We start from the raw sequence: 27,699 nt of genomic DNA on the forward strand, positions 1-27,699 counted from the left end.
TTTTGTTCAAGTTAAACGCATTGTTTAGGGCAAAGCCCACATTCAAATCATGTAAGGAAATGAGAATCAGATAAAACACCAGTACATTGAGGAAATAAGTTTTAAAAATCATAAAAACGTTTATTTTTGTATCAAATGCTGATTTACACGTAGACGAGACATTTCCTGAGCAAGATATTTTAGAAAAATAGTCTTATATTACAAGTAGACTCTATACATAAATACAACTAACTAGGATTACATCCTGCTCGTTAATATAGATCTCTTGATTATCATTGCACATTGTCTAGTTTAAAACATTACAACCATAACCCTAAAAGGTCAGTACACACAGTGCTAATTGATGCCCTCTGACACAGTCAAAAATTGTGTCCACACGCATCCAGAAATACATCACTCATAGCAGTTACAATGTAGCCCTAATGCACATTAGGAGTACATTATAACTTAGTACATTTTTGAAGAAGTTGAGATTGTTCTACCAAAAACACATAGAAGCACATTCAGATGGCTAGTAGTGCTTGCACAGTTCTCAGCACACAGAATCCAAGTCAGAGAGTTGAATACTTTACTAGGACTAATATGTAGAGTGCTTTCTGTTGGTCTACACAATGTGTACGATAACTATGGCATTAGACTAGGAGAGGATGCCAGTTATCATTGGCCAGCATCTGTTCTGCTCCAGTCCCTCCTACTACAAAAATGCAATTTCTGATTTTTCCTTCACGTGAGCTGTCAGTTATTGGTCCCTTGGGCAAGAATAAGAAGAGGAGGAAAACAACACAGACAGTGTTGATGTTTTTCTACAAGTTATGTGACCAAGCAATGTATGAAACATTTAACAGAAACGGATATCCTTCCCTCTCTCTAATCAGTTAACCACTAAACCTGTGTAGCAAATGGATATTACTTCATCGAGGTCCCTTCTCTCTGAATGTTAAGGATTTTAATACATTTACCCTAAATTTACTGAAATATCTTTTTCTTTTTCATTAAACATTAACATTAACAAGAAGAATGTTTCTGAGATTCACCAAAAACCCATATTCTAACCATTGTAAATCTATGGAAAATGTGTGCGTTGATATGTGCTGATGAAACTACAGATTTCACATCTGTGATGAAATGGCAGTGGGGGCTACAGGCTTTCATGATGACTACATGAAATATACTGTTTAGCGTGTTGGCTTATCCTCGTTTTCGTGAGATTACATAACTAAATCCAAGTCATCGAACATGACATTACGACCATAAATAATATTGATTGGCGACTCCCTTGTACTTGCCACTCAAATCCCGAAGTTGCAACTTCCCCTATAGTTCACATTAAGAAACCAAATTGGCCAAACCAAATTTAAAATTGGCAGCAAGAGATTAACGGCTTCGAATAAACACTGGAGCAAAACAAAATGGACGTCATGTTCAAAGCATTAGCTTTCCTTCCCACCAACCTGCCAAATTGTCACAACTCCATCAGTAATTTAAACTTCTTTCATGAAAAATCAAAAAATCCTTCAAAGACAAATAAAAAAAACAATCAACATTAAAAATCATTCTACCAGGTGGTGCGAGTTTGTACTAAAAGCGAGCGACTACTTTTATGTCCAATGCCGAACCGCCAGGGCCAGAACCCTGACCCGAAACCTCGTCCACCTGAATGAAGTGGATCCCAGCGTTGAAGCTGGCACACAGTAGGCTGCTGGGGTCGCTGGGAGCCAGAGACACCAGGGGGCCGGCGCCGTCCAGCGTCAATGTTCCCATGCAGGCTGGAGGGGGACCAGGAACAGAGAGATATGGAGAATGTTAAAGCCAGCACTTTATGGGCCCGTGACCACTTTTAGATCTGGAAATTCATGCGACCCCAACTTCTTATATTTTGTGCTAATGATTTACTTTTACACACTAATAGGCCTTTCACACAAGCACTGTGAGCCAGACATTGCCCAGATATAATTCTCACAATCTTCAATGTGTTCTTAACCAAACACTGATTCTCCAGAGTTTATCTGGAGGTCGTGTAAAAGGCTGTATCAATCATAAGGCAAGCCTGTTTGCACATACAGTACTATTTTAAAAGATCTTAATAAAAAGAAACATAGCATGTAAATCACCACTCTCACATGACCACATATGCATTGTTAGGTGACCCAAAACGGGTCCAAAGCCCCATGTCTGGAAACACTTGGCTTCACGCTTCTACGGGTGGCTATTTACCGGCAGTGTTCTGATCCCAGATTTTGAGGGAGCCGTCATGGGAGGAGGTGGCCACCCGGGATATGCCAGAGGGACCAGTAGGCAGAAACACACAGCAGGCGGTGGTCTGGATGTGCCCCCTGTATTCCACCACCTTACACCCAGGCTGACGTAGATCCCACAGCTAGAATGACGGCACAAACATTCATAACAACGGATCAATATTATTCATCCTGCATGACAGAACAGAATCATTGTGGAGATTTCACAGAACGCTTTCACATGCATTTACATGAAAATGTGTTTTTTCTTGGCGTATCCGTCACGTTTGCCTCATACGTGCTTTCAATGTGCTAGATGCATTGCTAGAATGTGTGCTCTTACCGTAGCCTCACACCCTTGGCCCCCGAAGCCGTTGCTGCTGGACACCAGGTAGTTTCCGTTGGGACAAACGTCACAGTGGGTCTGGATGTATTGTTTGGCTGGAAATGTGTTGGTCACCTGCCAGGAACGGCTGTCCCAAACCCTGCATTCATCGATGCATGCGCACATTTACAACTCAACCCATTCACTGATAATAATGATGTGTACAGGCCTACAAAAAAACAAAGATCAACTATAACTCCTCCAACTCATCCTCCTGTAGGCCCTGAAATCATACTATATGTGCATACCTATGCATTCATCTATATAAGCCTTGATATCAGTCATGTGACACATCTTTCTGTTCCCACTGGCCCTTTGAGTGCCTAGGATTTAAATGTAATGTTCCTCATTTGGGCTTATAATGTCCTCGGAGGCTGTATATAGGGATGAGTTACTTGAAAATTATACCGATTAAGTGAAGTAGTAATTGACTCTTACGGTACCTGATAGTTTTGTCCTCTGAACTCTGGACTAATGACGAGCTTCCTGGTACCCAACACACATGAGTCACCTGTTAACAAACAACAGAAAGATACAGTGTCACACCAACAAGTAACAGAAATTGAAGAATTATACTTTATTTGTATTTTTAGCTATTAATTATAATTGAGAATATCCCACATCTGATGTGCAAGTCGATATGCCTATTTGGACAAACTAAATAAGCATGATGATAATGATGATTATGATAATGATGATATAATATATTACTAGTACTCAACACCAATAGGATTTGCTTTTATATTGTTTCTATTTTAAAACAAATTAATTTCTCACCAGATTTCTGGAGATGTTGAGCCTTTGCTCACATTGGCCAGATTCAATGTCCCACAGACACATCCAGTTGTCACGGGAACCACTGCACAGCTTCCTCCCTTCTGCACGGAGATACACACCACCACAGGTCAGGGTTAGTAAGCTGTTCATTACAGATTTGGACCCTAGTTATCTCCGGGGGACACGACAGACAAGTTTGCATTAATTGGCTGGTGTGTGTGTGTGTGTGTGTGTGTGTGTGTGTGTGTGTGTGTGTGTGTGTGTGTGTGTGTGTGTGTGTGTGTGTGTGTGTGTGTGTGTGTGTGTGTGTGTGTGTGTGTGTGTGTGTACTGTACCAGGGCTGACAGCAAGTCCATTGACCACCAATTCATGACCACAGAACTCCTGAATGGGTTCGTCCCCTTGGTCCAGATCCCACATTAACACACTCTTATCCCGGGAGGCACTGAAGATCCATGTGCTACCCGCATAACACTGAACCTGGAGAACAGCGGAGACAAGGAAAGGATGGAAAAGAGAGAAAAGAGGCGCAAGGAGAGAAACTCAGATGCTAAATAGCAATGAGTATTAATACAATGAATGCATTCAAATGAAATGACAAGCATACACAATGTGTTGACAGGTACCCACAAGTACTGATATAGTATCGTTACCTTGGTAACCTCTCGGGTGTGACCCTGGAACGACTGACACATCCGTCCTTGTTTCCAGTCGTACACAACCACTGCCTGAAGGGAGTGAAAAAGGTCATGCAAATCATTGTGCATTGCACACACATATAAATCACACTGCCAGACCTCTACGTACTGATGAAACTACTTCTCATCTGGGTGAGGAACAGGTGCCGTTGTTTTGTAGTAGCTAGTCATTTTATTGGGTTACCTGGTCACTCCCTCCGGACACACACAGATCTGGGCTGAGATTTGTGACAGTATTGATGGATCCCTGATGAGCAAGTTCATATTGCAAGACTTGACTGTCAGTCGAGTTATCTGCTGCACCCCTCTGAGACGCCCTGCACAAGAAAACAATCCCACCCACCCACCCACCCACACACCTCTATAAGTACCGGTTTAAGTCGACATAAACATAACGCCTATTCAAGAAAGACTATTATTGTTTACTTACCTGTACAGTTGTGACCTCTTTCTGAACTTGCTCTGTAGTTTGCCCATGTCAGCAACCCCACTAATAAAACACAAGCAGAGTGAAACCCTGAGTGAATCATCTTGAGTATAAATTCGCACGAAAATGATACGTCAAAATTAGACGTTAGTCATTTGGGTTAGTGATCAATTGCATTTGTCTAATACCAAACATGCTTAGCAATGTCTGCTAAATTCATGGCTAAATTCCCTAAAATATGTAACGGCCAAAGCTTGCATAAGGGTCTGGCCCGCAGCCGCCGTGCACGGGCAGATTAAACCAAACTGCGTGCAGCCACACACACGCGCACACTCGCCAGACAAATGACAGGAAAGAGGAGACTGAAATCCAATTAGGGCAGCATCCTTACTGTCACATGCAATTAGTCACACAAACAACCCCCTAGGAAAAATGCCTGCTATACATCCATGCATTGCGCCAGAATACACACGCTCACGCAAACACAAGGGAAAATAGGTGTTCCGTTTAATGTTAGAAAGGGGGAGGAGACATAGTTCATGACGGACATTATAAGGCAGGTTCTTACCAGTCACAAGTAACGTTAGATGTAGTTGCAGGGAAGCTACAAGTTGCTAGCTTGCATGCTAATTAATCTCGCTTTGGTCTCTCATGCCCAGGGAGCGCAACAAAAAAGTAGCAAAGAAACTTGAAGGAAACGAAACACGTGTTCATCTCCGATAACTTCATGATGACACATTCACACAACATTAATTGTCGTAAAGCAAATGGTTAGAGAGTAACGCGACTCGTCCTGCAGGGCGGTGGCATAGCGACGCTTCCATCGCAACCAGGGCGTGGTCTTGGATCACATGGTAACTAACAACAGGAAATCTAGCCAGGAGATGGATCCTTCAAAGTAAAAGTTACCAACTTCTCCAGGATTGATTGCGCAGCCTGTGGGTTGAGTCATTCACTGCCTTTAATGAAGGTGGTACTAGGCAGCCCTAACTAGGAAGCCTTTTTTATGTTTCTTGCATTCTTGACTACACTATATTCTATGGTTACAGTATCTGAAGTATGGACAATTGGTAGCATTGTACCAGCTGTGTTTCTTGATAGGTCCATGATAGTAATTTGTACCCCACTTTCTATAATAGGCCTCCCAGAGCCAGAGAGAGAATTTTCTCTATCACTCTGATACTTACTTCTTGTTAATGGATCATCATGGAAGTATATATTTCATTTACCTATTGTATCTAATCTATTTAAACCTCCTAAACGTTGTTAACGGTATACTAAAAATAAATCTTTGATTCTAAAATGATTTGATGAATTGATGCTAGAAATGTATCTAGGCTACAATCATAGGGTACAATGCTGGATTCGATAGGATGGTATTGTTTTCGGTTTAAGGTTAATAAGATTACTACAGAAATGAATAAAGTCGCTATGATGACTACCACAAATAAAAGAGATAATGGAATACATCATGGTGATTGAAACTGTCTCTACTTTGCACAAAGTTGCTGAAGCCCTCGGGTGCCCCCATTTCTAATCTAATTGGGCCACTTAGCTGGGTTACCATTAACGCTGCTCAATACATCTGTGTGTTGGCCTGAATTCAAACTTTTTTTTATTGTGTCAGACTGTATTTAATCAGTGGGTTAAACTATAATTTGTATCCTAATTAAAATAATAATAATAATGTCATAAAAATGACTACTTTTTTGGTCAGAAAATATATATTTAGGTCTACACAAATGGGTTGGTTGGGAATATATCACTGACCTTTCGATGTAAGGAAGTAAAATAGACCTATATTTGTATTGTCATCGTTGCATTATATAAACAGTGCAGTTAGCTTGTTCTCCAAACAATGACATATGTGAGGAAGGGCAAACTTTTACTTTATGCTGCTGTCGAACAGATTGATGATAGATGAAAACTGTTTCCCAACACATACATAGCTCACCTAGATTTCCAGGACCCTGATCAGAGCAGTTCTTGTTTGATGACCCTTTGGTGTTTGTTCTAAGAGCTATTGTTTTCTTGATCACCTTGATTCGTTTGGTTGTCCTAAAATCAAGTGAGACTGACTCAGACCCTCATAAGGAATAAGTCTGTGGGTTTAACAATATGTGTTCTAATTCCGTATGGACAAAACAAATAATAAAAGTACTTTATCAAGTGATGTGATTCAGTCAGCAATGCATATAGCCGTCCATCTCCTTCCTCAAAGGTACAGATTTGATAGTAAAAGGAGTGATAAGAGGACAAATCTGACATACTTCGGAAAACCTGGTAGAATTTCTACAATGTCCAAATCAATCCATGGTGCATGACATGACCTCCTGTTAGTCAGAATAGATTTCCGTGCCATCCTGTCCATATCACGTGAGTGACAGTTGTATGTCAGTCTTTCCCCAAGACCCCATTTAGCATATGCAATAATTCTCTAATAACATAGTCATAGTATGTGTGCCAGCGTGTGGCCTACTATCCCAGATTCCCACAGGTTGGAGAGTGTGTATGTGTGTGCGTGTGTGTATGTGTGTGTGTGTGTGTGTGTGTGTGTGTGTGTGTGTGTGTGTGTGTGTGTGTGTGTGTGTGTGTGTGTGTGTGTGTGTGTGTGTGGGGGGGGGGGGGGGGGGGGGGTGTGCGTGTGTGTATGTGTGTGTGTGTGTGTGTGTGTGTGTGTGTGTGTGTGTGTGTGTGTGTGTGTGTGTGTGTGTGTGTGTGTGTGTGTGTGTGTGTGTGTGTGTGTGTGTGTGTGTGTGTGTGTGTGTGTGTGTAGGGTTGGTTTGACGCGACACTCCCCCTAGTCGATAGGAGGTCGACGTCACACAGCCAGCGGAGGAGTGGAAGGTCTCTGTAATAAATACACATGAAAGGAACTGAGGAAAAGGAGAAGACTGGCTGGAAAAACACAGCAGAGTCATTCCTCCGTTTCATCCTGCCACAACGAGCTCTGGATGTTTCAATTTGAAGTACTTGATCTGTGAGCTTTTCGATTCCATTTTGAACCTCGTTGACATGCTGCATATGTGGATTCATTGGTTTCCAGTGGAGACAGAAGGAGATAACTGTACTGTATCCCAGCCTAGCGGATTGGAGTGAAAGTAGTCCGCCATATTCTGCTTTACCACGCCCGGCAGACGAGCCATCGGAAATAAAACGGACACCTTTATTCCTGTTCTATTTAGACGTTCACCATTCTTGCGGACTGTACCGTTGATAGAAAAGGATAGTGTCAGTGCATAAATACAAACCAAGAAAGGGCGACTGAGCACGGAGGAGAGAATGCTTCAGGACATGTCTTTAAAAATGATCTGTTGATCACACTGAGAAGGGAAAGAAGATCACATCCATTTAAGACAGCACAGAGATTCACACTAAAGTGCCCCGGACACTGTTTCAACTGTCAGAGAAGGCAAGTAGAAGCGGGGGGTGGGGGGGGAAATCATTTCTGAAGCATACATTTACCTCCCCCCCACACCGCCCCCAGTCCATTATAAGGGCGTCCACGCGTATTTCACCACAAGTAGGCCTGCATGAGGGCGTCCCTGTGCCTATTCCCGGGCCTCTTTTTGTTTTTGGGACAATCCTAACATCTTGATGAACTAGGTGGACAAACTAAAAGCGGTAAAACCCCTGTGTTTGGTGATCAGAATGACCCTGGAATCCATCATGGCGTGTTGCCTCAGCGAAGAGGCGAAAGAAGCGCGACGGATCAACGACGAGATCGAGAGGCAGCTCCGCCGCGATAAGAGGGACGCTCGCCGGGAACTCAAACTGTTGCTTCTCGGTAAGCATTTGGTGTTCAGTGTACAGAGATGGGGCGAGCTGGGTTGGGGGGAGAAAAAGCTCAGCCATACATGCATACAAACAAACCCTACGATATGTTATCCATGTCGGCACCGGGGATGTGATGCTGGGGGGCGGCATGCTGGGGGGAAGTTATGAAGAGGTTTTGAGTCGCTTGCAGAGATTGCCTGGCCAGAACATCCTGCTGTTTGTTGCCTGGTCGCCTGATCGCTCCTACCACCTGATTTGAATAACTGAAGCAGCATGTCTAGGGAACATTGGCTGTCAAGAAATTGCGGACACCTCTGTGTTCACAGGCCCACTGACGTACCTGTATAAGCATTAAGTGACACGTTTCTATTGTTTCTTTGGTGTCATATGATAAGGACTAGGCCAAAGTCTATCGGCTTTTATTGGCAGTAATAATATTGCCTCTCTCTTGGAGCACACAGCCCGTGTGGTTATTATATCGCAGGGCGTCATGGCAGACATACCTGAGTAGCTGCTTTATACACACATAATTTCATTTTTGTTACCTAAACGATGGACTCGAATAGGTTGTCCCATTTATGAGGTAATTGGAGGTTCCTTTGGAAATGCTAGAATCAGGAAGAAATTATGAAAGTGTCACTGCATGCATTACCTAGAAATTATTGAATGAATGCATTCAGTATAACGTATAAATAATTGTTCTTTAGTTGACATAAGAAAAACATAATTGTTGTGATGAAGTAAAATCCCTGTACCATGCATTGATGGAGATGGCAATGCCTAGGTTCACTTTTTAATTTCATTCAGAATTATAAGACAAACACACACATATACATACACACATCTTTTTTTAATAATTATCCTTGGACCTGAGACCTGTGCACATGTGAGAGTATGTTTTTACCCAGTAAGTTGCCCTGGAAAATCAGTTCTCAAATGAGAGAATTTAGTCGAAGATCCACGTTAAAAACACATTTTTTTATGTTCCCTTCCAATAAGTTATTTAAGGAAGATATAATAGATGACTGCACCCATGATGGCACTTCAGTCACTCCATTCATCGTCATCACAAGACCCCATTCAGTCTACTTATCTTAACCGTAGTAGAGTTTAGGGGGACATCAGACTCAGCATCGACCTCATCCATCCCTGTCATTGAAGTTCAGAATGTATGTATGTACTGGACATCCAGCCTGCCTTGCAAGTTCAATATTAAAGCAGGAATCAATGAAGGTGTCAACTTGATGTGATACCTGGGGCACTAAGACTCGACGCATATGGACGTTGTTTCAGTGACTCAAACCAAATGGGATGTGTGGCTGTGTTCTTAGATCAAACACTGCACACTGACCCGCAAGAGACACACAGAGAGCAGACGTAATCCCTATTTAATTCATATTGATGATGTGTAATTCAATATAGCCTACTGGCAGCCCATTTTATGTTCTTCTCTAAGCCTTGCAATATTTTCTACTCATTTAGCCATTTAGACTGAGCTTTGGTGCACAATTTCAGTGCTAATATGGCCACCAAGTAGTCATAAAACAAACAAAAATCCTATATGTTGAACAGTTTAAAAAATAGAACGTCAACTAAACAACCCCAAAAACACGCTGTGACATGCTGTAATATTGTATTCAACATTTGCTTATGGTTACATAGAGTAGGGCGGTGTGATACAGTCTTGCAATCTAATTCACTGTCTTTCAGACTAAGCATCAAATGCAGAGTACTCTCTACTTCCTATAAAACATGTGGCTCCCATTGTGCTGTTACAGCGCTCTGCATTCTGGGAATCATTTATGTATTACAATGGGCAAATTAAGAATCACAGAAAAGAGATAATATGTTACAACTCTGCTCCGGCACATCATGTCGGTTGTCTGTATAAAGTGGTACAGCACTCTGCAACCGCTTTTCAAACCCCAAAGTGGTGCTCTCTCCATGTGACTCCGTTCAGCCTACGAAGCATATGAGCAGTGGGTTTTCACATCCTCTTTGTGCACTGGTGGACCTCCTGTATGCCACTAGTTATACTAAAAATGCAGCGTTTTAAAAGCTAATCACGTTATCTCAGTTGCATTAAACTTCCCTCTTAATTCCTACCAGTCAACATTTCCTCTCCTCTCATTGCCCAGCTTTCCAACAAATCGCCAATCAGTCATGGTTTTACAAACGGCTCCCACATTGCGTGATAATTACATGTAAGCATAAACCAATGCAGTTTCAGTATCATCTCAATTATTTGCCAAAGCGAAGACATGAAGTCGTAGGCAACGTTTATACAAAAGATAATGAAGATTATCTATGTTCCTAAGGAAATTCTCTGAATTGAATTGTGTACATCACTGTTATATATCATTATCGCTAGGTGACAACTCTTCTTCACAATAAAAATCACAATATTAGCGCAAAATAATCTTGAATGAAATAATAATACAAATACAATGCAGATACAAGGTTTTGTAGCCTTTATTTATGTAAATAATTAAAGGGAAGTAAATAAAACGTCTACTGCCATAATTTTTTATAGAATATATGCAATAGTCTTCCGTCGTTCTTATTTGATAGTTTGGCAGTCTCATTCATGCTCAAAGTAGGAGGGGTTGAAATGAATAAATGGAAGGCTTGTTTCTTTCATGTGTTAAATGAACAATTTGACAGGCTGGCAGCGCAGCTCACATGACACTGCGTAGCATCCACTCCATGCACCAACACTAGGCGAGTCTGAAGGAAGTGATGTCAGTGTGCTTAGAGGACAGGCTCAAAGATATAGAAATATATGACCTGTCAGCCCATGTTAAACTTTCCAACATACACACACACACGCACACACACACACACACACATACACACACACACACACACCTTTGATTCACTGGGGGTTGACAGCTACCGTAGAGCTATATGTGTGTGACACACACACGTAGCACATACGCTCGCACAGTTAAATGCACAGTCAAACAGACGTGTTGAAACGCGTCAACATGTCGCACGTCGTATGTTGAAACAGACTCAGAATGTCTTTGTGTTCTCCCCCCCGCCCCTCCTCGTTCTATTTGCTTTTCTCTCTTGCTTATTTGTTTTTCTCTAGCTTATGTGCAAACAAATCAAAGCAGTTCAAGCGATTGAAAGTCGCTGAAACCAAAGTTTCAAAGGTTCTCATAAAACATACTTTCTTTGTTCACCCTTCTTTATGGGAAACCCTCGCTTGGTTCACGTGGCTTTACAAGAACCAGGCCTGAATCGCTCCCGGCGGCCTGTGGTCCCCTTTTCTGTGGTAAAATATTAACTTCTACTGGGTTAGAGTATTGGAATGAGCCTAAGCGGCCTCAGATGAAACCATCAACAAAAGCACCAGACAGAAAATGTCAGCTTAGTACACTGGAGGGAAATAATAGCATGGAGTAACGGTGTTACTGCAGCTGGGGCCTTGAGCCACCACCAGCCAGGGAGACGCTCATTTTGCTGCAGATGCATTCTTGAAAGTTTGAACTCTCTTTTTGGGGAAGTTATCCATTAGAAAGAACGGCCCTATACAGCGAGGGATATGGCTTCAACGTCATCTCTTGAAGCAATCAAAGATGTCGATAATAAATTGTATCCATCTAACAATTGACCTTTCCCAATCCGTCTTTGTAAACGTAGGATTATATGTATGTTCCTCTTCGGGGTGTACAATAAGTTCCCTCTAATAAGTACTATAACCTTTTTGGTTGAACCTTCTGCTTTCGCTTTCCTATTCGGATCGACAGCCATAACCACAGCGGAATGATTCTAAAACAAAACGCACACAGAAAAGTTAGTAGGTACTTATCAGAGCGCAAACCAGATATATTTTCTTAACTATTCATTCATGGGGCACAGACTGAGCTCGCCGAAGGCACAGATGAAAACAGATGGGAACAATGAGGCAAAGAGCTTCACTTGGTACAATTGCACTATAAAAGTCCAGACTCCTCTTTCCCCCCTAGTGATGAATCAAATGAACCATGTCTCCTTTTGGCTGACCTCCTCACCCTCTGCTCCCCTCCCTCCCTCCCTCCCTCCCTCCCTCCCCCCCTCTCTGTCTCTTCTCACCTGGTCCGGTGGTGTTTGTCTGCAGGCACGGGAGAGAGCGGCAAGAGCACCTTCATCAAGCAGATGAGGATCATCCACGGCACGGGCTACTCTGAGGACGACAAGAGGAGCTTCACCAAGCTGGTCTTCCAGAACATCTTCACCTCCATGCAGTCCATGATCCGCGCCATGGAGACGCTGAAGATCCCCTACAAATACGAACACAACAAGGTAAACGCCACGGGGGGGGGGCCTGTTAGGGGAGGGAGCCGTACACTGACACACAGACACAAACATGCACACGCACACACACGCACACCTTCAAAGTTACAAAAACGCACATTCATCGATACACACGCACGCACACACACACACACACACTCAAAACACACACACACACACACACTCAAACACGCACACACACACTCACACTCACACACACTCACACACACACACACACACCCTCACACACACACACACACCCTCACACACATACACACAAGCACACACACACACACACACACACACACACACACACACAGACACACACACACACACATACACACATACACACACACACACACACACACACACACACACCCACAACGGCGCGGGGGGATCTGAATGGCTTTAGGAAGTGTGTTTCTGACCTTAAGCGGGGCGCTAAGCAGGCCCTCAGAGCGACCGGCCTGCTTCCCCAGAGCCCTGTCTTATCGCATTCATAGCAACCAGCCAGTAATCGTTTCCTGTCGTTTTCCGTGCTTCCTGCGCCATCAACCCCCCCTCCTCCCCCCCGACACATACACACACATACAACCCAGCCCATCCCTTCCCTTTCACAGACGCTGTGTATTTCTCATGTGTGTGTGTGTGTGTGTGTGTGTGTGTGTGTGTGTGTGTGTGTGTGTGTGTGTGTGTGTGTGTGTGTGTGTGTGTGTGTGTGTGTGTGTGTATGTGTGCGTGTCTGTGTGTGTGCGTGTGTAGAGCAGTACAATGTGTGTGCCAAGGACTTAGGCAATCTCTTGTTGCCATATCCACTCTGGTCTCCTCGACTGCACTTGACCCTGTTTCTTTAGTCACTTATACTTCCTTGACCACTTTATAAGCCACATGCGCACGTGTTCCTCGGACACACAAAACACACACACACACACATCATAACTGTGAGGGTAGGACAAGCAAGGTAGTGCAGCATGAGCTGTTCTCTCTACAGGCTTTTCACAGAGAGTCAAACTTAACTGGGAGGTAAAGATGCCATCTGCCCAGGCATGGGTCACCTTTAGTGGCCACCGTATGATGGCCAAGTTCCCCAGTGTTTTCCAACCGTGGCTTCTGAACCCCACTTGGGTTTGGTTGGAATCCATCATAGGTTGAAGGATATAAGCTGTAGATATCTGACAATACATTTGTATTTCAGTGTAGCGGATGGACCACGTGTCACTGCAGTGTTACATCCATGAGATCGATTATGTCTTGAAAACACTTCCATGGACCGCTCATCGTGAAAGTGAAATGTCAAATCGAAATAATATTCTTTGAATTCAACTTAAAAAATGTGACGCATTTAGAGAAGTAGGACACAAAGCCTCCTACTTTTACTTCCCTTTCTTCCCATACATTACATTGTAATAACTGCTTTGATATATATATAATTGTTTTAGGCTGTATCTATATCTACCTAACTTATGTATGGGTTAGTTTAGGGTTAGGGTTGGACATGATATATGGTTAATGTTTTACAATGTTTAGGTTTTTATTTAATGCTTTATATTTCCAAACTTTTTCTCGATTCAATCGCATTCTTTCAGTCGATTTCCATTAACCTCGATCCCACCAGCACTTTGCTAAAAAAAATATAATTAAAATACGAGGATGACAGACCAGACAACTTGCAGAGCGAGTCTATCTTCAGCTCTCTGTATTATTACCTGGGGCCACTCTCAAAGAAGATCTGGGACGCCAAATACGTTTTTGTTATTTTCGGAACAATAACCCAAATAGGCCCGCCGGGATTTGAGCTATAGATATTAGGTTCATGCTTGCCTGAAGGTTTGTCTGAAATACAATATCTGCAAATAGTGTGAACGTACTGATGGAGTCATCCCCTTATTAATTAGGTCTGTTCGCTTTTTTAATTTGTTTTACCTTTGGGGATAATTAAATTGGTTTGTACCATTTAAGCCGTTTCAAGTTGTTTTTCCTTTTTCTTTTTTTTCCTTGACATTCTTTTCTTGTAAACTATCTAACAGTTCTGTCTGTCTGCTTGTCCCGGTGTCCTTGCACAGCCCTACGCCAACATTGTAAAGGAAGTGGACGTAGAGAAGGTGTTTGCCTTGGAGAACCCCTACGTGGACGCCATCAAGAGCTTGTGGAACGATCCTGGCACCCTGGAGTGCTACGACAGAAGGCGGGAATACCAGCTGTCTGACTCAACTAAATAGTACGTCAAAATACGTTCAGCCTTATTCTTATTAAGCGTCCTACCCATTACATTTTTTCTAACTACCTCTCAAATGTATCTCTGTGATTTAGATACTTTTTTATTAATAATTTCAAACAAATGTATTCAGAAAAAAGGTATGTATTATTATGGATGTGGTGTTACACTTGTTAAGCACTTGTATTGCAGTTTTGCGTGAAAAGCCCTGTATAAACAAAGTAAGATTGAGTTTGAAAGAAAATGGTTCAAACTTTGTTATAGTACTTGATTATTCATATTATACATGTTTGCATACACGAGTATACGTGTTTAGGGAAGTTGTTAGTTTTCTTGTGTGTTTGTTTACCTTTTTAACTCTTAATATTTGTGTTTGTGTGTGTGTGTTGCGCGTGTTTGTGTGTGTGTGCGTCAGGGATGGAAATTAACACCCGCCACCCGCCATTTGCGGGTGGATTTGTATGGTGGCAGGTGAATTGTGTCACTTCACCCGCCACTGTGTCGGGTAATACTTTCCAGTCAGGTCCGATCAAATTTGCATATTTAATACATTTGTCATACGGTGCTCAATTTGGGTCAGTTATGGGATCACTTTGGGTCAGTTATGGGATCAATTTGGGTCAGTTATGGGATCAATTTGGGTCAGTTATGGGATCACTTTGGGTCAGTTATGGGATCACTTTGGGTCAGTTAGGGATCACTTTGGGTCAGTTGTGGCTTCTTTTTGGCAAGGTTCTGGGGATTTTGGCCACTCTTTGGGATACTTCTGGCTACATTTTGGTGTTCCAAAATTAGTTTTGGCTGGGTTTTGGCCTCCTTTTGTTTTTCTTTTGGCACGCCTAATTTGGCCCAAATTTGGGCCGTACATCATTCCAAAGCTTTACCAAAATGGCATGCCAGTTTTGGCCCAAAACACTTTTGCTATCTGGGTACAGTTCCACAACCATTACTGTCAACATCCGGCCCCCTTCATCTTCTACGCCTCTCTTGCTGAACTGCGACTGTCAACATCCGGGATAATATACCGGTAACAGGGCTCTCAAGAATTGCGTTCGTCACACGCATTCGGCGTGAGGCACACGAACTTCGGAAGAAGACGATGGGGGTGTCGCATAGACGTCGTCAGCGTCTTGCCGTCCCTCCCCGTTCTGTGATTGGTACCCCATCTCAGGCGAAAATCGGATCCATGGAATCCAGGCTGCCTCGCAGCGTGAAATGAAATCGAGCACAACGCAGCATGGCTTTTGCCAGGCTATTTCGGAGGCGGGACACGTTAAGAATTCCATTCATAAATTAACAGACGTGACTGTGACGTGAATTGTCTGGCTGGCTGAAATTTGAGAGGGGTTCTGGAAGTGTCCATGGCAAAATTTGTGTTACCAACGAAAGAGAGGTATGATCAGTTAAGCATGATGAAGGAGAAGTGTATGGAAGTAAATCTGTGCCATCGGATTTTGAAAATAAAAAGCCATTGAATTCTGAGCACTGAATATTTATGCATTGAAATAACGTATCTGGGTTTGAATTTCAACGTAATCAACGTCCCCACGTTGAAGTTTTTGACGTTGAATCTTTGATTTAGAATTTTTAACATTGAAAGATAGTTAAATTCAAATCCAAATACGCTATTTCAATGCATAAATATTCAGTGCTTTGAGTTCAATGGCTTTTTATTTTCAAAATCCGATTGCACAGATTTAATTGTCTTCCATAGAAGTGACTCAAACATTTTGTGGCTGTGAGGGCGTATCGGTTTCCACCATAGTAGCCTGGCATGCCAGACCCATATCGGAAAGATATTGGGTCTGGTCTCGTACGGTGGCAGTGTTGGCGGGATAAACGGTTGTCTTTCAAGTTCCCTCTGCACGCAATAGGATAGCGCTACAACCAATCGGAGCATCGAAGAAGGTGACGTAGTCAGAGCGACGGAAATTTCCATGGGGAAGTGTTGCGAATGGTGGGTTGAGAGAATTGGAGACCAACGACGAAACTTTTACCGTATCCCGTCGGCAAAACTCAGAATACATCTTTCTTTTCCAGGAAAGACTTCAGTGCAGTTCTTTGTTCATTTCTCAAAGAAAATGATAACTTTAAGTCCTGAAGAGTCGCGGCCAAAGCCGAGTCGAAAGACAGCTGTTCGCCAGCAGCAGCAGCCATTATTGTTTACCTTTAACACGGAACCGTCGCAGCTCTGTCGTCATTCGGCTCGATACCGCCCCTCACGATCTGATTGGCCTGTCCCATTTTCTGTTTCCAGCAGCGAAAAACGACGACAGAAGGCTAGACCTCCCTGGCCTAGATTTCTAGGCTAGGAATCTAGAGCTAGAAACTGAAATATTCAGTTACTATTGTTGTCATACAAAATGGATATGTTTAACAAAAATACAAGGAATTTAAAGCTACTTACAAAAGGCCTAGGCTACATTCATTTCCCCTGATGGCAGCAATGTTCCACTTTCAGCTCGAGTTCACCGGTACATCAAAACCACGTGTCTTCTTTAGATTTCAGTTCCCTTAATTTATTCACACAGTTCAGCAGCGGCATTCCTTCAGAATCAGAGCCCACATTAAAGCTGCATTTAGGGCGACTATCAATACCCAGCAGAAAAATAGATGCGCTATAAATGGTTTTGTATATAGCAGTCAGGAACATGGGCATAGTTGTGGAAGTGCTGGTGTTAGAAAAAAAAGTTGACGGGAATTAAAGTGCTGCACACATAAATCCAGCATTAAAGGTTCATTTATCGCCTGGTCGCGGTGTCGAGTTTTTTTTAAAGTAGTTGACTAGTCGTAGCGTGCAATAATTTGCAGTGTCAGAATTTTGCAGCAAATTAAAGCGCTAATGCTAGCGAACTACTTTCAGCGTGACTGGAGAGAACTTCCTTAAATTAACCTTTAATGCTAGATTTGCATGAACGCTATTGTGCGAATTAGTTCGGTTGTTTTTCATGGAAGACGGAAGTGGGAGATTCCTGGGGATTCACGCTGATACATAGTACTTCCGCGTTCTGTGATTTTTGTGCTATGTGACATCCGGTGAATCACTCATCACTCTTGCGAACCGATGATGGAGGACCGGCAGTTCATGAACTGAATGAATAAAGTAACTGAAAGAATAAAATGATTTAATTCATTCCCTTTTTCTGAGTACATCATTTACTACATTACATATTAACATTATTTTGAATACTTTCAGGATGGACTGACTGGACTTTAAAATTGATTATAGATGAAAGACTTCTCATTCAATTATATACATGTCATTCAATATATATGAACAATGTTTTCAGTATATAGAATTACAGCTCCGGAAAAAATGAAGGGACCACTCCAAATGTTCAGTGTCTCTCGTTTTAATATTTTTATATTACCGGTATATTTAATATTTATAGGTATATCTTGAAGGGTGGTATAATCAGCGTTGCCCCACGGTCAGCTAGTGGCTTCTCGATGGTGAAACCCGTTCAGTCAGCTCTCGGTCAGAGATGGAGCCGGTGAAGAGACTTGACACAAAAGTCACAGCACTACAAGGGGCAATCCCAATCAAGGCCTCAAAGGTTGTCCTGTTCTTGTAAGATGAGAAAACCTCAGACTGGAGGGTGAAGGATGATGGATTCTGGCATCGCACCCCGGTGCAGTCGATGATTACCCGAACATCTGGACTGTCCTGCACAAATTTGCTTGGCATGGTGTTCTTGACTTGCAGTTTACTCATCCAGATGGGGAGGGAGCCAAGGAGAAGGTAACGGTAGTTGGCCCACGTTATAACAACACGGGAGACAGTGGACACACTGACCTGAAACATGTCAGTCAGCACCTTCTCATGCAGGCCTGCAACAACCCGGCAGCAGAAGAGAAAAAACTCATTACGTTGGACTGGGAGAAATGGGTTCAAATGTTTTGGGGTTTTTTCTGAGCTTTCGACCAATAAACCAACATGGAGGCAGATGGATGAATAGCCTCCCAGAAGTCACAAAAACGTCTCTTGATGTGAATCTGGTGTAAAAGAGGATGTCCTTGTTTGAGACACAAAATCTGTAAAAAGGCACTTGACCCACTTTCAGCTGTGACAGCTATCGTCAGCTCCTTGACTGTTTCTTTCAATTGCTGTATGCATGCAGCAGCAGCATCCAGTGCACCTGTATGAGATGAGGGAAAAAATTAAAACATCTGACCCAGATTTTGGCTGTGACTTGCATATTGGAAGTAGTTATTGGAAGTAGTTCTTTGGACCTCTAAAGAAATTGCTTTTTATAGCTCAATATTGCTTTTAAAATGTACCTTTACATTTAATTCGTAAGTACGATATAAAATGCAACATTTGTACATGTGATGAAGCTTTTCACTTTGTGGTATTGGTCAAATGCTGGGACATCAATAAGACTAAACATTTTGTGCCAGAGTTCTGAAAAGTTGACCTACCTCCTCGGTATAACCTACTAAGAGCCCATTCTGTGATTAAACCATAGGTAGCACATCCTGTCAGGTAGGTGGTTTAAGAACAGTATGGGGTACTAGTAGGCCAATATTTCAGAACACTAACAAACACACTGACAAACCTGGTTTAGGAGCAGAACCGAAATCATGTTCTGTCATCACCACCGAAGCTGCGATCTCCTCCATCGGCTCTTCTTATTTATTTAAAAGTTTGGCCCTTCATCCCGGCGAACCGCTTGAATCCACTTCTACCTTAGACTCAATTCAGTCGGGAATCCATGAAAACTTAAGTAGGGTTGGCGTTGTTGGTTAGATGTACAAAGTGGAACATTGCAGTGACATTTGTTTCAGCCATTGTTGAACTGCGCCATTGTTGAACTGAACTGCACTTTTTTTTTACCATTATTGTTTTATAGGGACAAACATTAACAAATTTCTCATACAGGGGATTGATAAAGTTCTATTTAGACTATTGAACAGAAAGAAACACTTGGTCATACTTTACACACTTTACAATAGCATTGGCCTACTGAATGCCACAGATATATTTTCAGCATTGGACTGAATGCCGCATAAATATATAATTATGTTTTTGCACGTTTGCAACGTTTAAAAGTTCAGGGTATAAAGTTCAAGTATATGCCTCTACTTGTATTGCTTAAGCCAATAGCCTTTTGAGGCAGTGTTTTTTCTGAATATTAGCGTTAAGAGCCAACAATGCTTACTATCATACGTTAGTTACCATGTCTGTGGACACATTTGTATGCACATGTAAATATAAAAAAACAAATTGACTTATGATGGTGTAGCCATGCATGTTGTTTTATTGTTAATGTGTCAATTTGTTTTTATTGAAAATACTTTGTATAGATGAATTATCCCCAAACTTGTCCTCGTAACACCTTAAATAAATAAACATGACTTAACATTGCAGATACCTGTGTTTTGTTTATCATATGCGGTAAGAGTGTAACTTTTTCAGTTCCTTGGTAGAACCCACTTACAGCATAATCACTTCTGATGGAAAAAAAGATGCGTATGAAAAACACTTTTCTTATCTATTGTCACTATTATATTGTTTAAAATATATTAAAAATATATAGCGTATAAAAAGTGGCTGGTAAAAAAGATGAGTGGCTGGTAGATTTTTAAATCTACCTGCCACAGTTGCTGGTGGGCAAAAAAGTTTATTTCCATCCCTGATGTGCGTGTGTATTATGTATGTATGTGTGTGTGTTTCTGCAGCTACATGAACGCGTTGGACCGTATTGCCCAGCCGTGTTACCTTCCCACCCAGCAGGACGTGCTGAGGGTCCGGGTTCCCACCACAGGGATCATCGAGTACCCCTTCGACCTCCAGAGTGTCATATTCAGGTACTTCATCGCCTTACCTGCGCCACCCGCGCCAATGAACCAAAAACCTTCACTCCTGGGCCATTACATAAATGGTGGTCATTGACCTTTATGAGCTTTAGCATGGCCATGTCTGTATGTCAATGTCAACACTTGTACTAGTTTGTCTAATTTTCTTTTTAATGAGGTATTTTTTCTCACAAACAACCAAAACACTGTTGTTTTTTATTTGTTGGATTTTCACGCAAGTTTCTAAATTAAACACATAAAATGATTATGTTTTTAACTCAATAATGTTTTGAATGTATTTTCTTGTAGGGGCTTTCTGTTATATAAAATCCTGATATGCTCTGACAGTTAACCTTGTGTTGAATTCTATCCAGCACCAGTAGATGGCGCTAATATGATTTATTGTGATAATTTGAGCTGCGCTACACTTTAGTTTTGAATGTTGTTTCCACGGACAGGTTGTGGGTTGATCTTGTAATAGGGTTAGGGCTTGGTTTGGTATATAGTTATCACTTCAAAAAGACATTGTTACGTTTTCATATTAAACCGGCACTTTTGTTTCAGGATGGTGGATGTGGGAGGTCAGAGGTCAGAAAGGAGGAAGTGGATCCACTGCTTTGAGAACGTCACCTCCATCATGTTCCTGGTGGCGCTCAGCGAGTACGACCAGGTCCTGGTTGAGTCTGACAACGAGGTGTGTTTCATGTTCCACACACACACCCACACACACACACACACACACACACACACACACACACACACACACACACACACACACACACACACACACATAGTCACACACGCACTAACACTCTCAAACACTAACACTCTCAAGCACTCACACACTCACACTCACATACTCACTCACACATACACACAGACTCAAGCACACACTCACACACACATCCAAGATCCCAAACAAATACTAACAACGCCATGGGAGGAGGCCCTGTTTTGAACTCTATACAAAAACGCCCACACACACACACACACACACACACACACACACAAACACACACACACACACACACACACACACACACACACACACACACACAGGGCCCTATTTTAACGTTCTGAAACGCAAGTGAGAAGCGCAAAGCGCAAGTAGCTTTGCGAGGGGTTCTATGGCGATGTCGCTATTTTACTGGCGCATAAATTACTCTTGCGCCCGGCGCAAATCTAAAAAGGGTTGGCCTGAAGTAACCTAATTACCCGTAGGTGTGGTTTGGGCGTAATGTGCAATAAACCAATTTGAGTGCCATCTCCCATCCCCTTTAAGAGCCATGAGCGCATTTGAATCTGACGAGTTGATTTTGACAGTGTGTTCGCAGTCTCCGATGAGACAGATGCATGACCACATTAATTTCGAACTTCAAATGGCTCAGTTTATGGCCAAATAATATGGCCTAATTCACACATGGAATAGCGTTTTCTTCCACAACTTCAGAAATACTCAGTCCCCAAATAAATTTCGCCAAAGAAAACTTGATATGCGGTAACTGTGGTTCTATTTAATGATTTACGCAATACATTAACAAACATCGTTTCTTACCAGTATTGTATGCATTATCGTTATCGACTTGTGTTCCTAATATGCATGTGTCCCCCCATTAATGTACATTGCCATGGACTGTATTATGCGTTACGTGTTTAGTTTGCATGTGTTTAAACAGATGGACGCACACACGCGCGCCCGCATTCATTAATTATTTTACACATACACACACGCGCACCCGCATTCATTCATTCTTTTTAACAATCACTCGCGGTAAAACAATTTTTTCTCACGATCAAATACTCATCAATCCTAAAAGTTATGGGCTTGTACACAATGGCGGAGGCAGAGGGGTGGCCGGGGTGGCACTGGACACCCCTGAAATCTGATTGGCCACCCCGGGTGCCACCCTAAAATTGAATTCGCTACCTGCGGCTCAGACTGACGAGTTTCCTCAACAACTATACGAAAGCTAACTCGCTGTGTAGATGCATATTGGAAAATTGGCTCCATAACAGCCAGTTAATCAGATAAGAGAGATCGGTTCGCAACTTAGCCTGTCGTAAGCTACGGTGTTAAGTGTGTTTAGCTAATGTGGGGTAACTAGTACAGATGTCAGTGGAGGACAATTCCGGTATTTTGAATATTGAGCCCACTTTCTGGTTTGTGTCTAGGATGAAATAGAGTGGTTGACACTGAAATTTGAGCCTCTGTGTCGGTGACATAATTCAAACTTTCCAGAACTTTCTGTGTGGGGGTAGAAGGGTAGGACATCCCGGTAGAGAGCATCTACCGGGATGCTCTCTCCCCTTGAACTGGTGATCATTAACTCAAAGGGGAAGCACAGGAAGGGGGGCGATAAAACAATGTTCAACACTGATTGTGTGTGTGTGTGTGTGTGTGTGTGTGTGTGTGTGTGTGTGTGTGTGTGTGTGTGTGTGTGTGTGTGTGTGTGTTTGTGTGTGTGTGTGTGTGTGTGTGTGTGTGTGTGTGTGTGTGTGTGTGTGTGTGTGTGTGTGTGTGTGTGAGAGAGAGTAATTGAGCTGCAGAGACACTGGCTATTCATAGTATGTTAAAGAAATCTGGTGAAGTAACCCTAGTGGACCACACTATCTGCCACATTGTAGAACTCGCGGTTCTTCCTCTAATCAGCAATCATAGGATTCATTTATGCTCCTAAGATGCCATGTTAGGGTTACACACACATTTTCAGTCATGGTCTATGGACCCCCTGAAGTAGCAATGGTCACCCCCTGGCCACCCCATGTATAAAATTCTAGCTCCCTCACTGCTTGTACACGATGTCTGTCTCAAGAAAATATGTGTTCGCTGTACGGTGTTTGCAGATGCATTGATTTAAAAGTACAACTTATTACCGCTGTATCAGCTGTTCTTTCCCAAATAATTTACCACGAATGTGTGGTTAGGTAGATGAGAGAAGCAAAGTGTATGCGTGAGGTGCACAAGCAACATTATGCAGATCATTCCCTAATTTACCAACGCGTGGCGGCGGAGGGAAAAGTACGCTCTGCGCCAGTTGCAAACTAGCAACGACACATGCATCAGTGTAGAAAGTCAATTGCGCCAGATGCAAGATAGGGCCCAAAGACTGCATATTGATACTCAAACGTATGGTGGTTTCCTCACTTTTGACAGCAGAACTGATCACTCTTCTGATACGTGCAGGAAAGTGAAGCCACAGATGATGAGACGCTTCCCCTCTCTAACTCTGAGCGCCTCTTCTCTTTTCCTTGGAAAGCACATGTAAATCATGATCCCTCTGCTTTGAATAAGTTCCCCCGCCGCCCACCGCGCCTTCCTTTTCCTTACGACGCAAACGCTCACGAAGGTGGACTGCGGCTCTGTTAAAATGGCATTGGGATGGCAGGCCGGGAGATATTACGGTATCTGTCGGTCTTGTTTCAGAGCTGTGTTCATGTGGACATGCAGTGCTGAGGGTCTGGTTAGTTATAATTGCGCCCGCTTCGGTTTTAATTACACACTGAGACGGTGCACCAGGGAGCTATTAAACCTTTAAAGATGACACGGCTGCCCCAACCCCCCCCTCCATTCCCATTCTCTCTTTCGTGTTTTCTTTGGCTATCCAGCTCTCTCTCTCTCTCTCCTCTGCTTCTTCCCATTGGTGAGGTAAAACGTTTATTAAGACTCCCCTAATCAGTGATAAGGGGTAATGAATTATTCTCTCCCTCCCCTTCGTTATTCTCTCTCCCCTCTTCTCCCGCCCTCTCTCCTCAACACCTCTCTCTCTCTCACTATCTCAACCACTCTTCCTCCCTAATTCCCTTCCACTTTCTACCTCCCTACTCCTCTCTCTCTCTCTCTCTCTCTCTCTCTCTCTCTCTCTCTCTCTCTCTCTCTCTCTCTCTCTCTGGCCACAGAACCGCATGGACGAGAGCAAGGCGTTGTTCAGGACCATCATCACGTACCCCTGGTTCCAGAACTCCTCGGTCATCCTCTTCCTCAACAAGAAGGACCTACTGGAGGAGAAGATCATGTACTCCCACCTGGTGGATTACTTCCCCGAGTACGACGGTGCGTCTGGCATCCTGAACACCCCTCCCAGTCCCAGAGTTTCTCTGTTGTTCCTCTTCCTCATCTCAAGCCATTGGGTTCCATTGAATGCTATTTCACCTTGAGCAGAAGCCTTGTGACAACGTCCAGTCAAGTTCTTCTTTTCGTTTCGCGGTGAACGTCACTCTGCTGGTCTGCTGAGAGAGTCAAAGTGTGAACTGGCAATATTCGCTAAATATCGCTGCTTTTTTCACAGGGCTAAAAGCAGAGTTATTTAGCAAGTTAATTTGAGATGGACGATGGGTTATGCTCAAGGTTACAAACCAATTAGGCTGCCGACATCCAACCGATAGCACATAGTGCCTTTCGGTGGTGGGTTAAACCCAGTGCTTTTCGACTTGGACTTGAACCAAGTTTATTTAGTTGGGGGTCGAACGTTGCACCTATTAGCTTTGAGTTGAACCAAGTGCCCTTTGGCTGGGAGTCGAATCCAGCGCCTATCGGCTGTAGTTAAATCCAGCGCCTATCGGCTATAGTTAAACCCAGCGCATATCTGCTGTAGTTAAACCCAGCTGTAGTTAAACCCAGCGACCATCGGCTGCAGTTAAACTCAGCGCCCAAAGGCTGGGAGTTGAGCCAGTGCCCTGCGGCTGGGAGTCGAACCCATAGTTACTTTAGAAGCCACGCCTGCCCTCTCTCATTGGAAACATTGATCTGAGCGTGTGTGCGTGTGCCCCCCCCCACCCCCCCCTTCCTCAACAGGTCCGCAGCGGGACGCGCCGGCGGGGCGGGAGTTCATCCTGAAGATGTTCGTGGACCTGAACCCCGACAGCGACAAGATCATCTACTCCCACTTCACCTGCGCCACGGACACGGAGAACATCCGCTTTGTGTTTGCCGCCGTCAAGGACACCATCCTGCAGCTCAACCTGAAGGAGTACAACCTGGTGTGAGCCGGCAGGGAGGGTCGCCCATGACGACACAGGGACGAGAACAAGGGCACCGGGGGAAAATGCCCCCCCCCCCCCCCCCCCCACGACAACACACACTGACTGGACGCAGATTTTTCGGAGATGCAATGAAAAACGTCACATGGTTCCCGTGGTTCTAATTTATTTGCCATTTGTTGTCCCGCCTCCGCTTGACCCCTAAAGGAGGGGGGGGGGTTAACCAAGCCAATGTAATGTAACTATTTAAGGTGTTGATGCTAAATGCTAAGTAGGAGGGGGAGGAGAGAGACTGTAGGGCTGGGGAAGTTTAGACAGTAATTATTGTACAGCACACTATTCATTTGTGTCGTGTGTGTGTGGGGGGAGTGTGGGGGTTGGAGGGAGGAGGGGGGGTGGGCAGAGGCTCAGGGTGGGAGAGGCTGTCGGGTGGTCTGCCTGCTGGAGTCAGTAGGACTGATGCCTCACAGCTTGAACGCACGGTGCTCCTTCCCTTTTCCTGCCTTCTTTGTTTCTTTTTTTTTGTACAACAAAATAAGACGTCTCGATTCTGCTCCTCATTCCTGCCGACCGTCCGTCCTGTTACTCAGTAATACATTCCGAAGCAGCCACGCTGTGGGCATTGCTACTCCAACTGCCTAACAGAAGAAAAGAGATAGGCCTACTATAACGGAACGCGCTCCGACGCAGGAACGTTTGGCTGGTATCTTGATATTATAGGTATAAACTGTGATTTTTAAATTATTATTATTATTGTTTTTTTTTGCTGTTGGTTTGATATTGATTGAAGTTCATCATTATTATTTTATTGTATTAACTTTGGGTACCGCAAGTGAAAAAAGAAAAACCTAACGCCGCGTGCAGCAAAGCATTCGGATTGGCTATCCCTCGGACGGAGGCTCGTTCGAACTGAAGCCGCGGTTTGGGACCGAATGTCACGTCAGCAATGGCTTGGTTCGTACTGCTCTACGTGTGGAAGAAAATGTCGTTCATTGGTCGCCGTGATTTTCATGGGCTTTCCACGCCAAAGCACTGAAAGCATACATCTTGCGAGCAGTGATCCATGTTTTTTTGTTTTCATTTAAGGGGGCGTTAAAAAAGTGACCATTAATAATGAGAATATATTTAGAATTATTTGTTCAAACTGTGCCACATTAATGCTTTATTATTATGGTAATATGTTGATATTGCCAATGCCATACAACTCAAGCAGCAGAGTCGACCTTTGCGCTGTTTACTATTGTAGTTAAGATAAGAAGATTAGAAAGTATTGCAAAGATAATAAGCAGGGCTAATTAAACGTGAGCAAACTGACCCACTCAACGGCAAACTGATGCTTTTTAAAAAAAAATATTCACAGCAGTCAACAATGTATTAACCCCACACACCTACACACAAGCAAACGCACACAAACACAGACACACGCACACTGCCTGGACTCACCCACTCTCCAGCCAATAGCCTGACCCCCACAGAGAGAGGGTCCACTGTATAGGCACCCAGTCCATTCCAGCTGTGTCTTTCTAGTTGTCTCATGGCAGCCCAGCTGTGGGACGGTTCCAGTTCACTAGCAGTGATTGTGCATTGGGTTATAGGCATAGCTACATGTTAAGAAAAGGGCAAAGTGTTAACATTTGTACCAAAGTGAGCCCTTCTCGTTTCAGTTTGGCACCGATGGCTCTGACAGGCTTACACCCAAGTGATTTTGAGTATATCGATTTTTTGTAACTATTCCCTAAAATATAGGCCTGGTATCGATATTTCATTGAGGCATAGTGCAATTATGAATGCTATAATCATTGTACATACAACTCTCTCTCTCTCTCTCTCTATATATATATATATATATATATATATATATATATATATATATATATATATACACATGTGTTTATATACACATATATGGCAGTATCTTTGTTGGCTTAATAATGACCTTTTGGCAGACTGAATGTGCGGTATTGGAAATATGTATCTATGTGATTGTGAAAGGGTTTCCTTTTTTTTTTAAGAGGAGTATGTACATTTTGTGTTTGGTTGGTGTGCTTTCCCAACAACAATGTTCACTTTTAAAAACTATAAAGACAACTATTCTAATCCAACATCGTACAAAACCTGGTGAGCCTACA

At 43.1% G+C, this 27,699-nt stretch overlaps 2 protein-coding genes across 3 annotated transcripts; one reads left to right on the plus strand and one right to left on the minus strand.

Annotated features, from left to right (window-relative positions):
* Positions 1 to 95: 95 nt before the first annotated feature.
* On the minus strand, positions 96 to 5,379 carry wdr31 (WD repeat domain 31). Of its 2 annotated transcripts, none has more exons than XM_030358221.1 (10): positions 5,090 to 5,379; positions 4,525 to 4,584; positions 4,279 to 4,411; positions 4,050 to 4,124; positions 3,732 to 3,876; positions 3,397 to 3,497; positions 3,063 to 3,130; positions 2,578 to 2,719; positions 2,215 to 2,377; positions 96 to 1,766 (listed from the first exon to the last, which is right to left on the minus strand). In XM_030358221.1, the coding sequence occupies exons 2-10, from the start codon at positions 4,569 to 4,571 to the stop codon at positions 1,579 to 1,581; spliced, it is 1,062 nt and encodes a 353-aa protein (XP_030214081.1). In that variant the 5' UTR covers positions 4,572 to 4,584; positions 5,090 to 5,379; the 3' UTR covers positions 96 to 1,578. The 2 variants fall into 2 exon arrangements, with proteins under 2 accessions (XP_030214081.1, XP_030214082.1); XM_030358222.1 differs by lacking the exon at positions 5,090 to 5,379 and adding an exon at positions 4,913 to 5,017.
* A 1,973-nt stretch (positions 5,380 to 7,352) lies between these two features.
* On the plus strand, positions 7,353 to 27,672 carry LOC115545986 (guanine nucleotide-binding protein G(q) subunit alpha). The gene is made up of 7 exons (XM_030359543.1): positions 7,353 to 8,308; positions 12,404 to 12,588; positions 14,643 to 14,797; positions 20,477 to 20,605; positions 21,158 to 21,287; positions 24,491 to 24,644; positions 25,386 to 27,672. The coding sequence occupies exons 1-7, from the start codon at positions 8,173 to 8,175 to the stop codon at positions 25,574 to 25,576; spliced, it is 1,080 nt and encodes a 359-aa protein (XP_030215403.1). The 5' UTR covers positions 7,353 to 8,172; the 3' UTR covers positions 25,577 to 27,672.
* Positions 27,673 to 27,699: the final 27 nt, after the last annotated feature.

The sequence above is a fragment of the Gadus morhua genome, chromosome 6 (genome assembly GCF_902167405.1).
Source record: "Gadus morhua chromosome 6, gadMor3.0, whole genome shotgun sequence".
NCBI lineage: Eukaryota > Metazoa > Chordata > Actinopteri > Gadiformes > Gadidae > Gadus > Gadus morhua.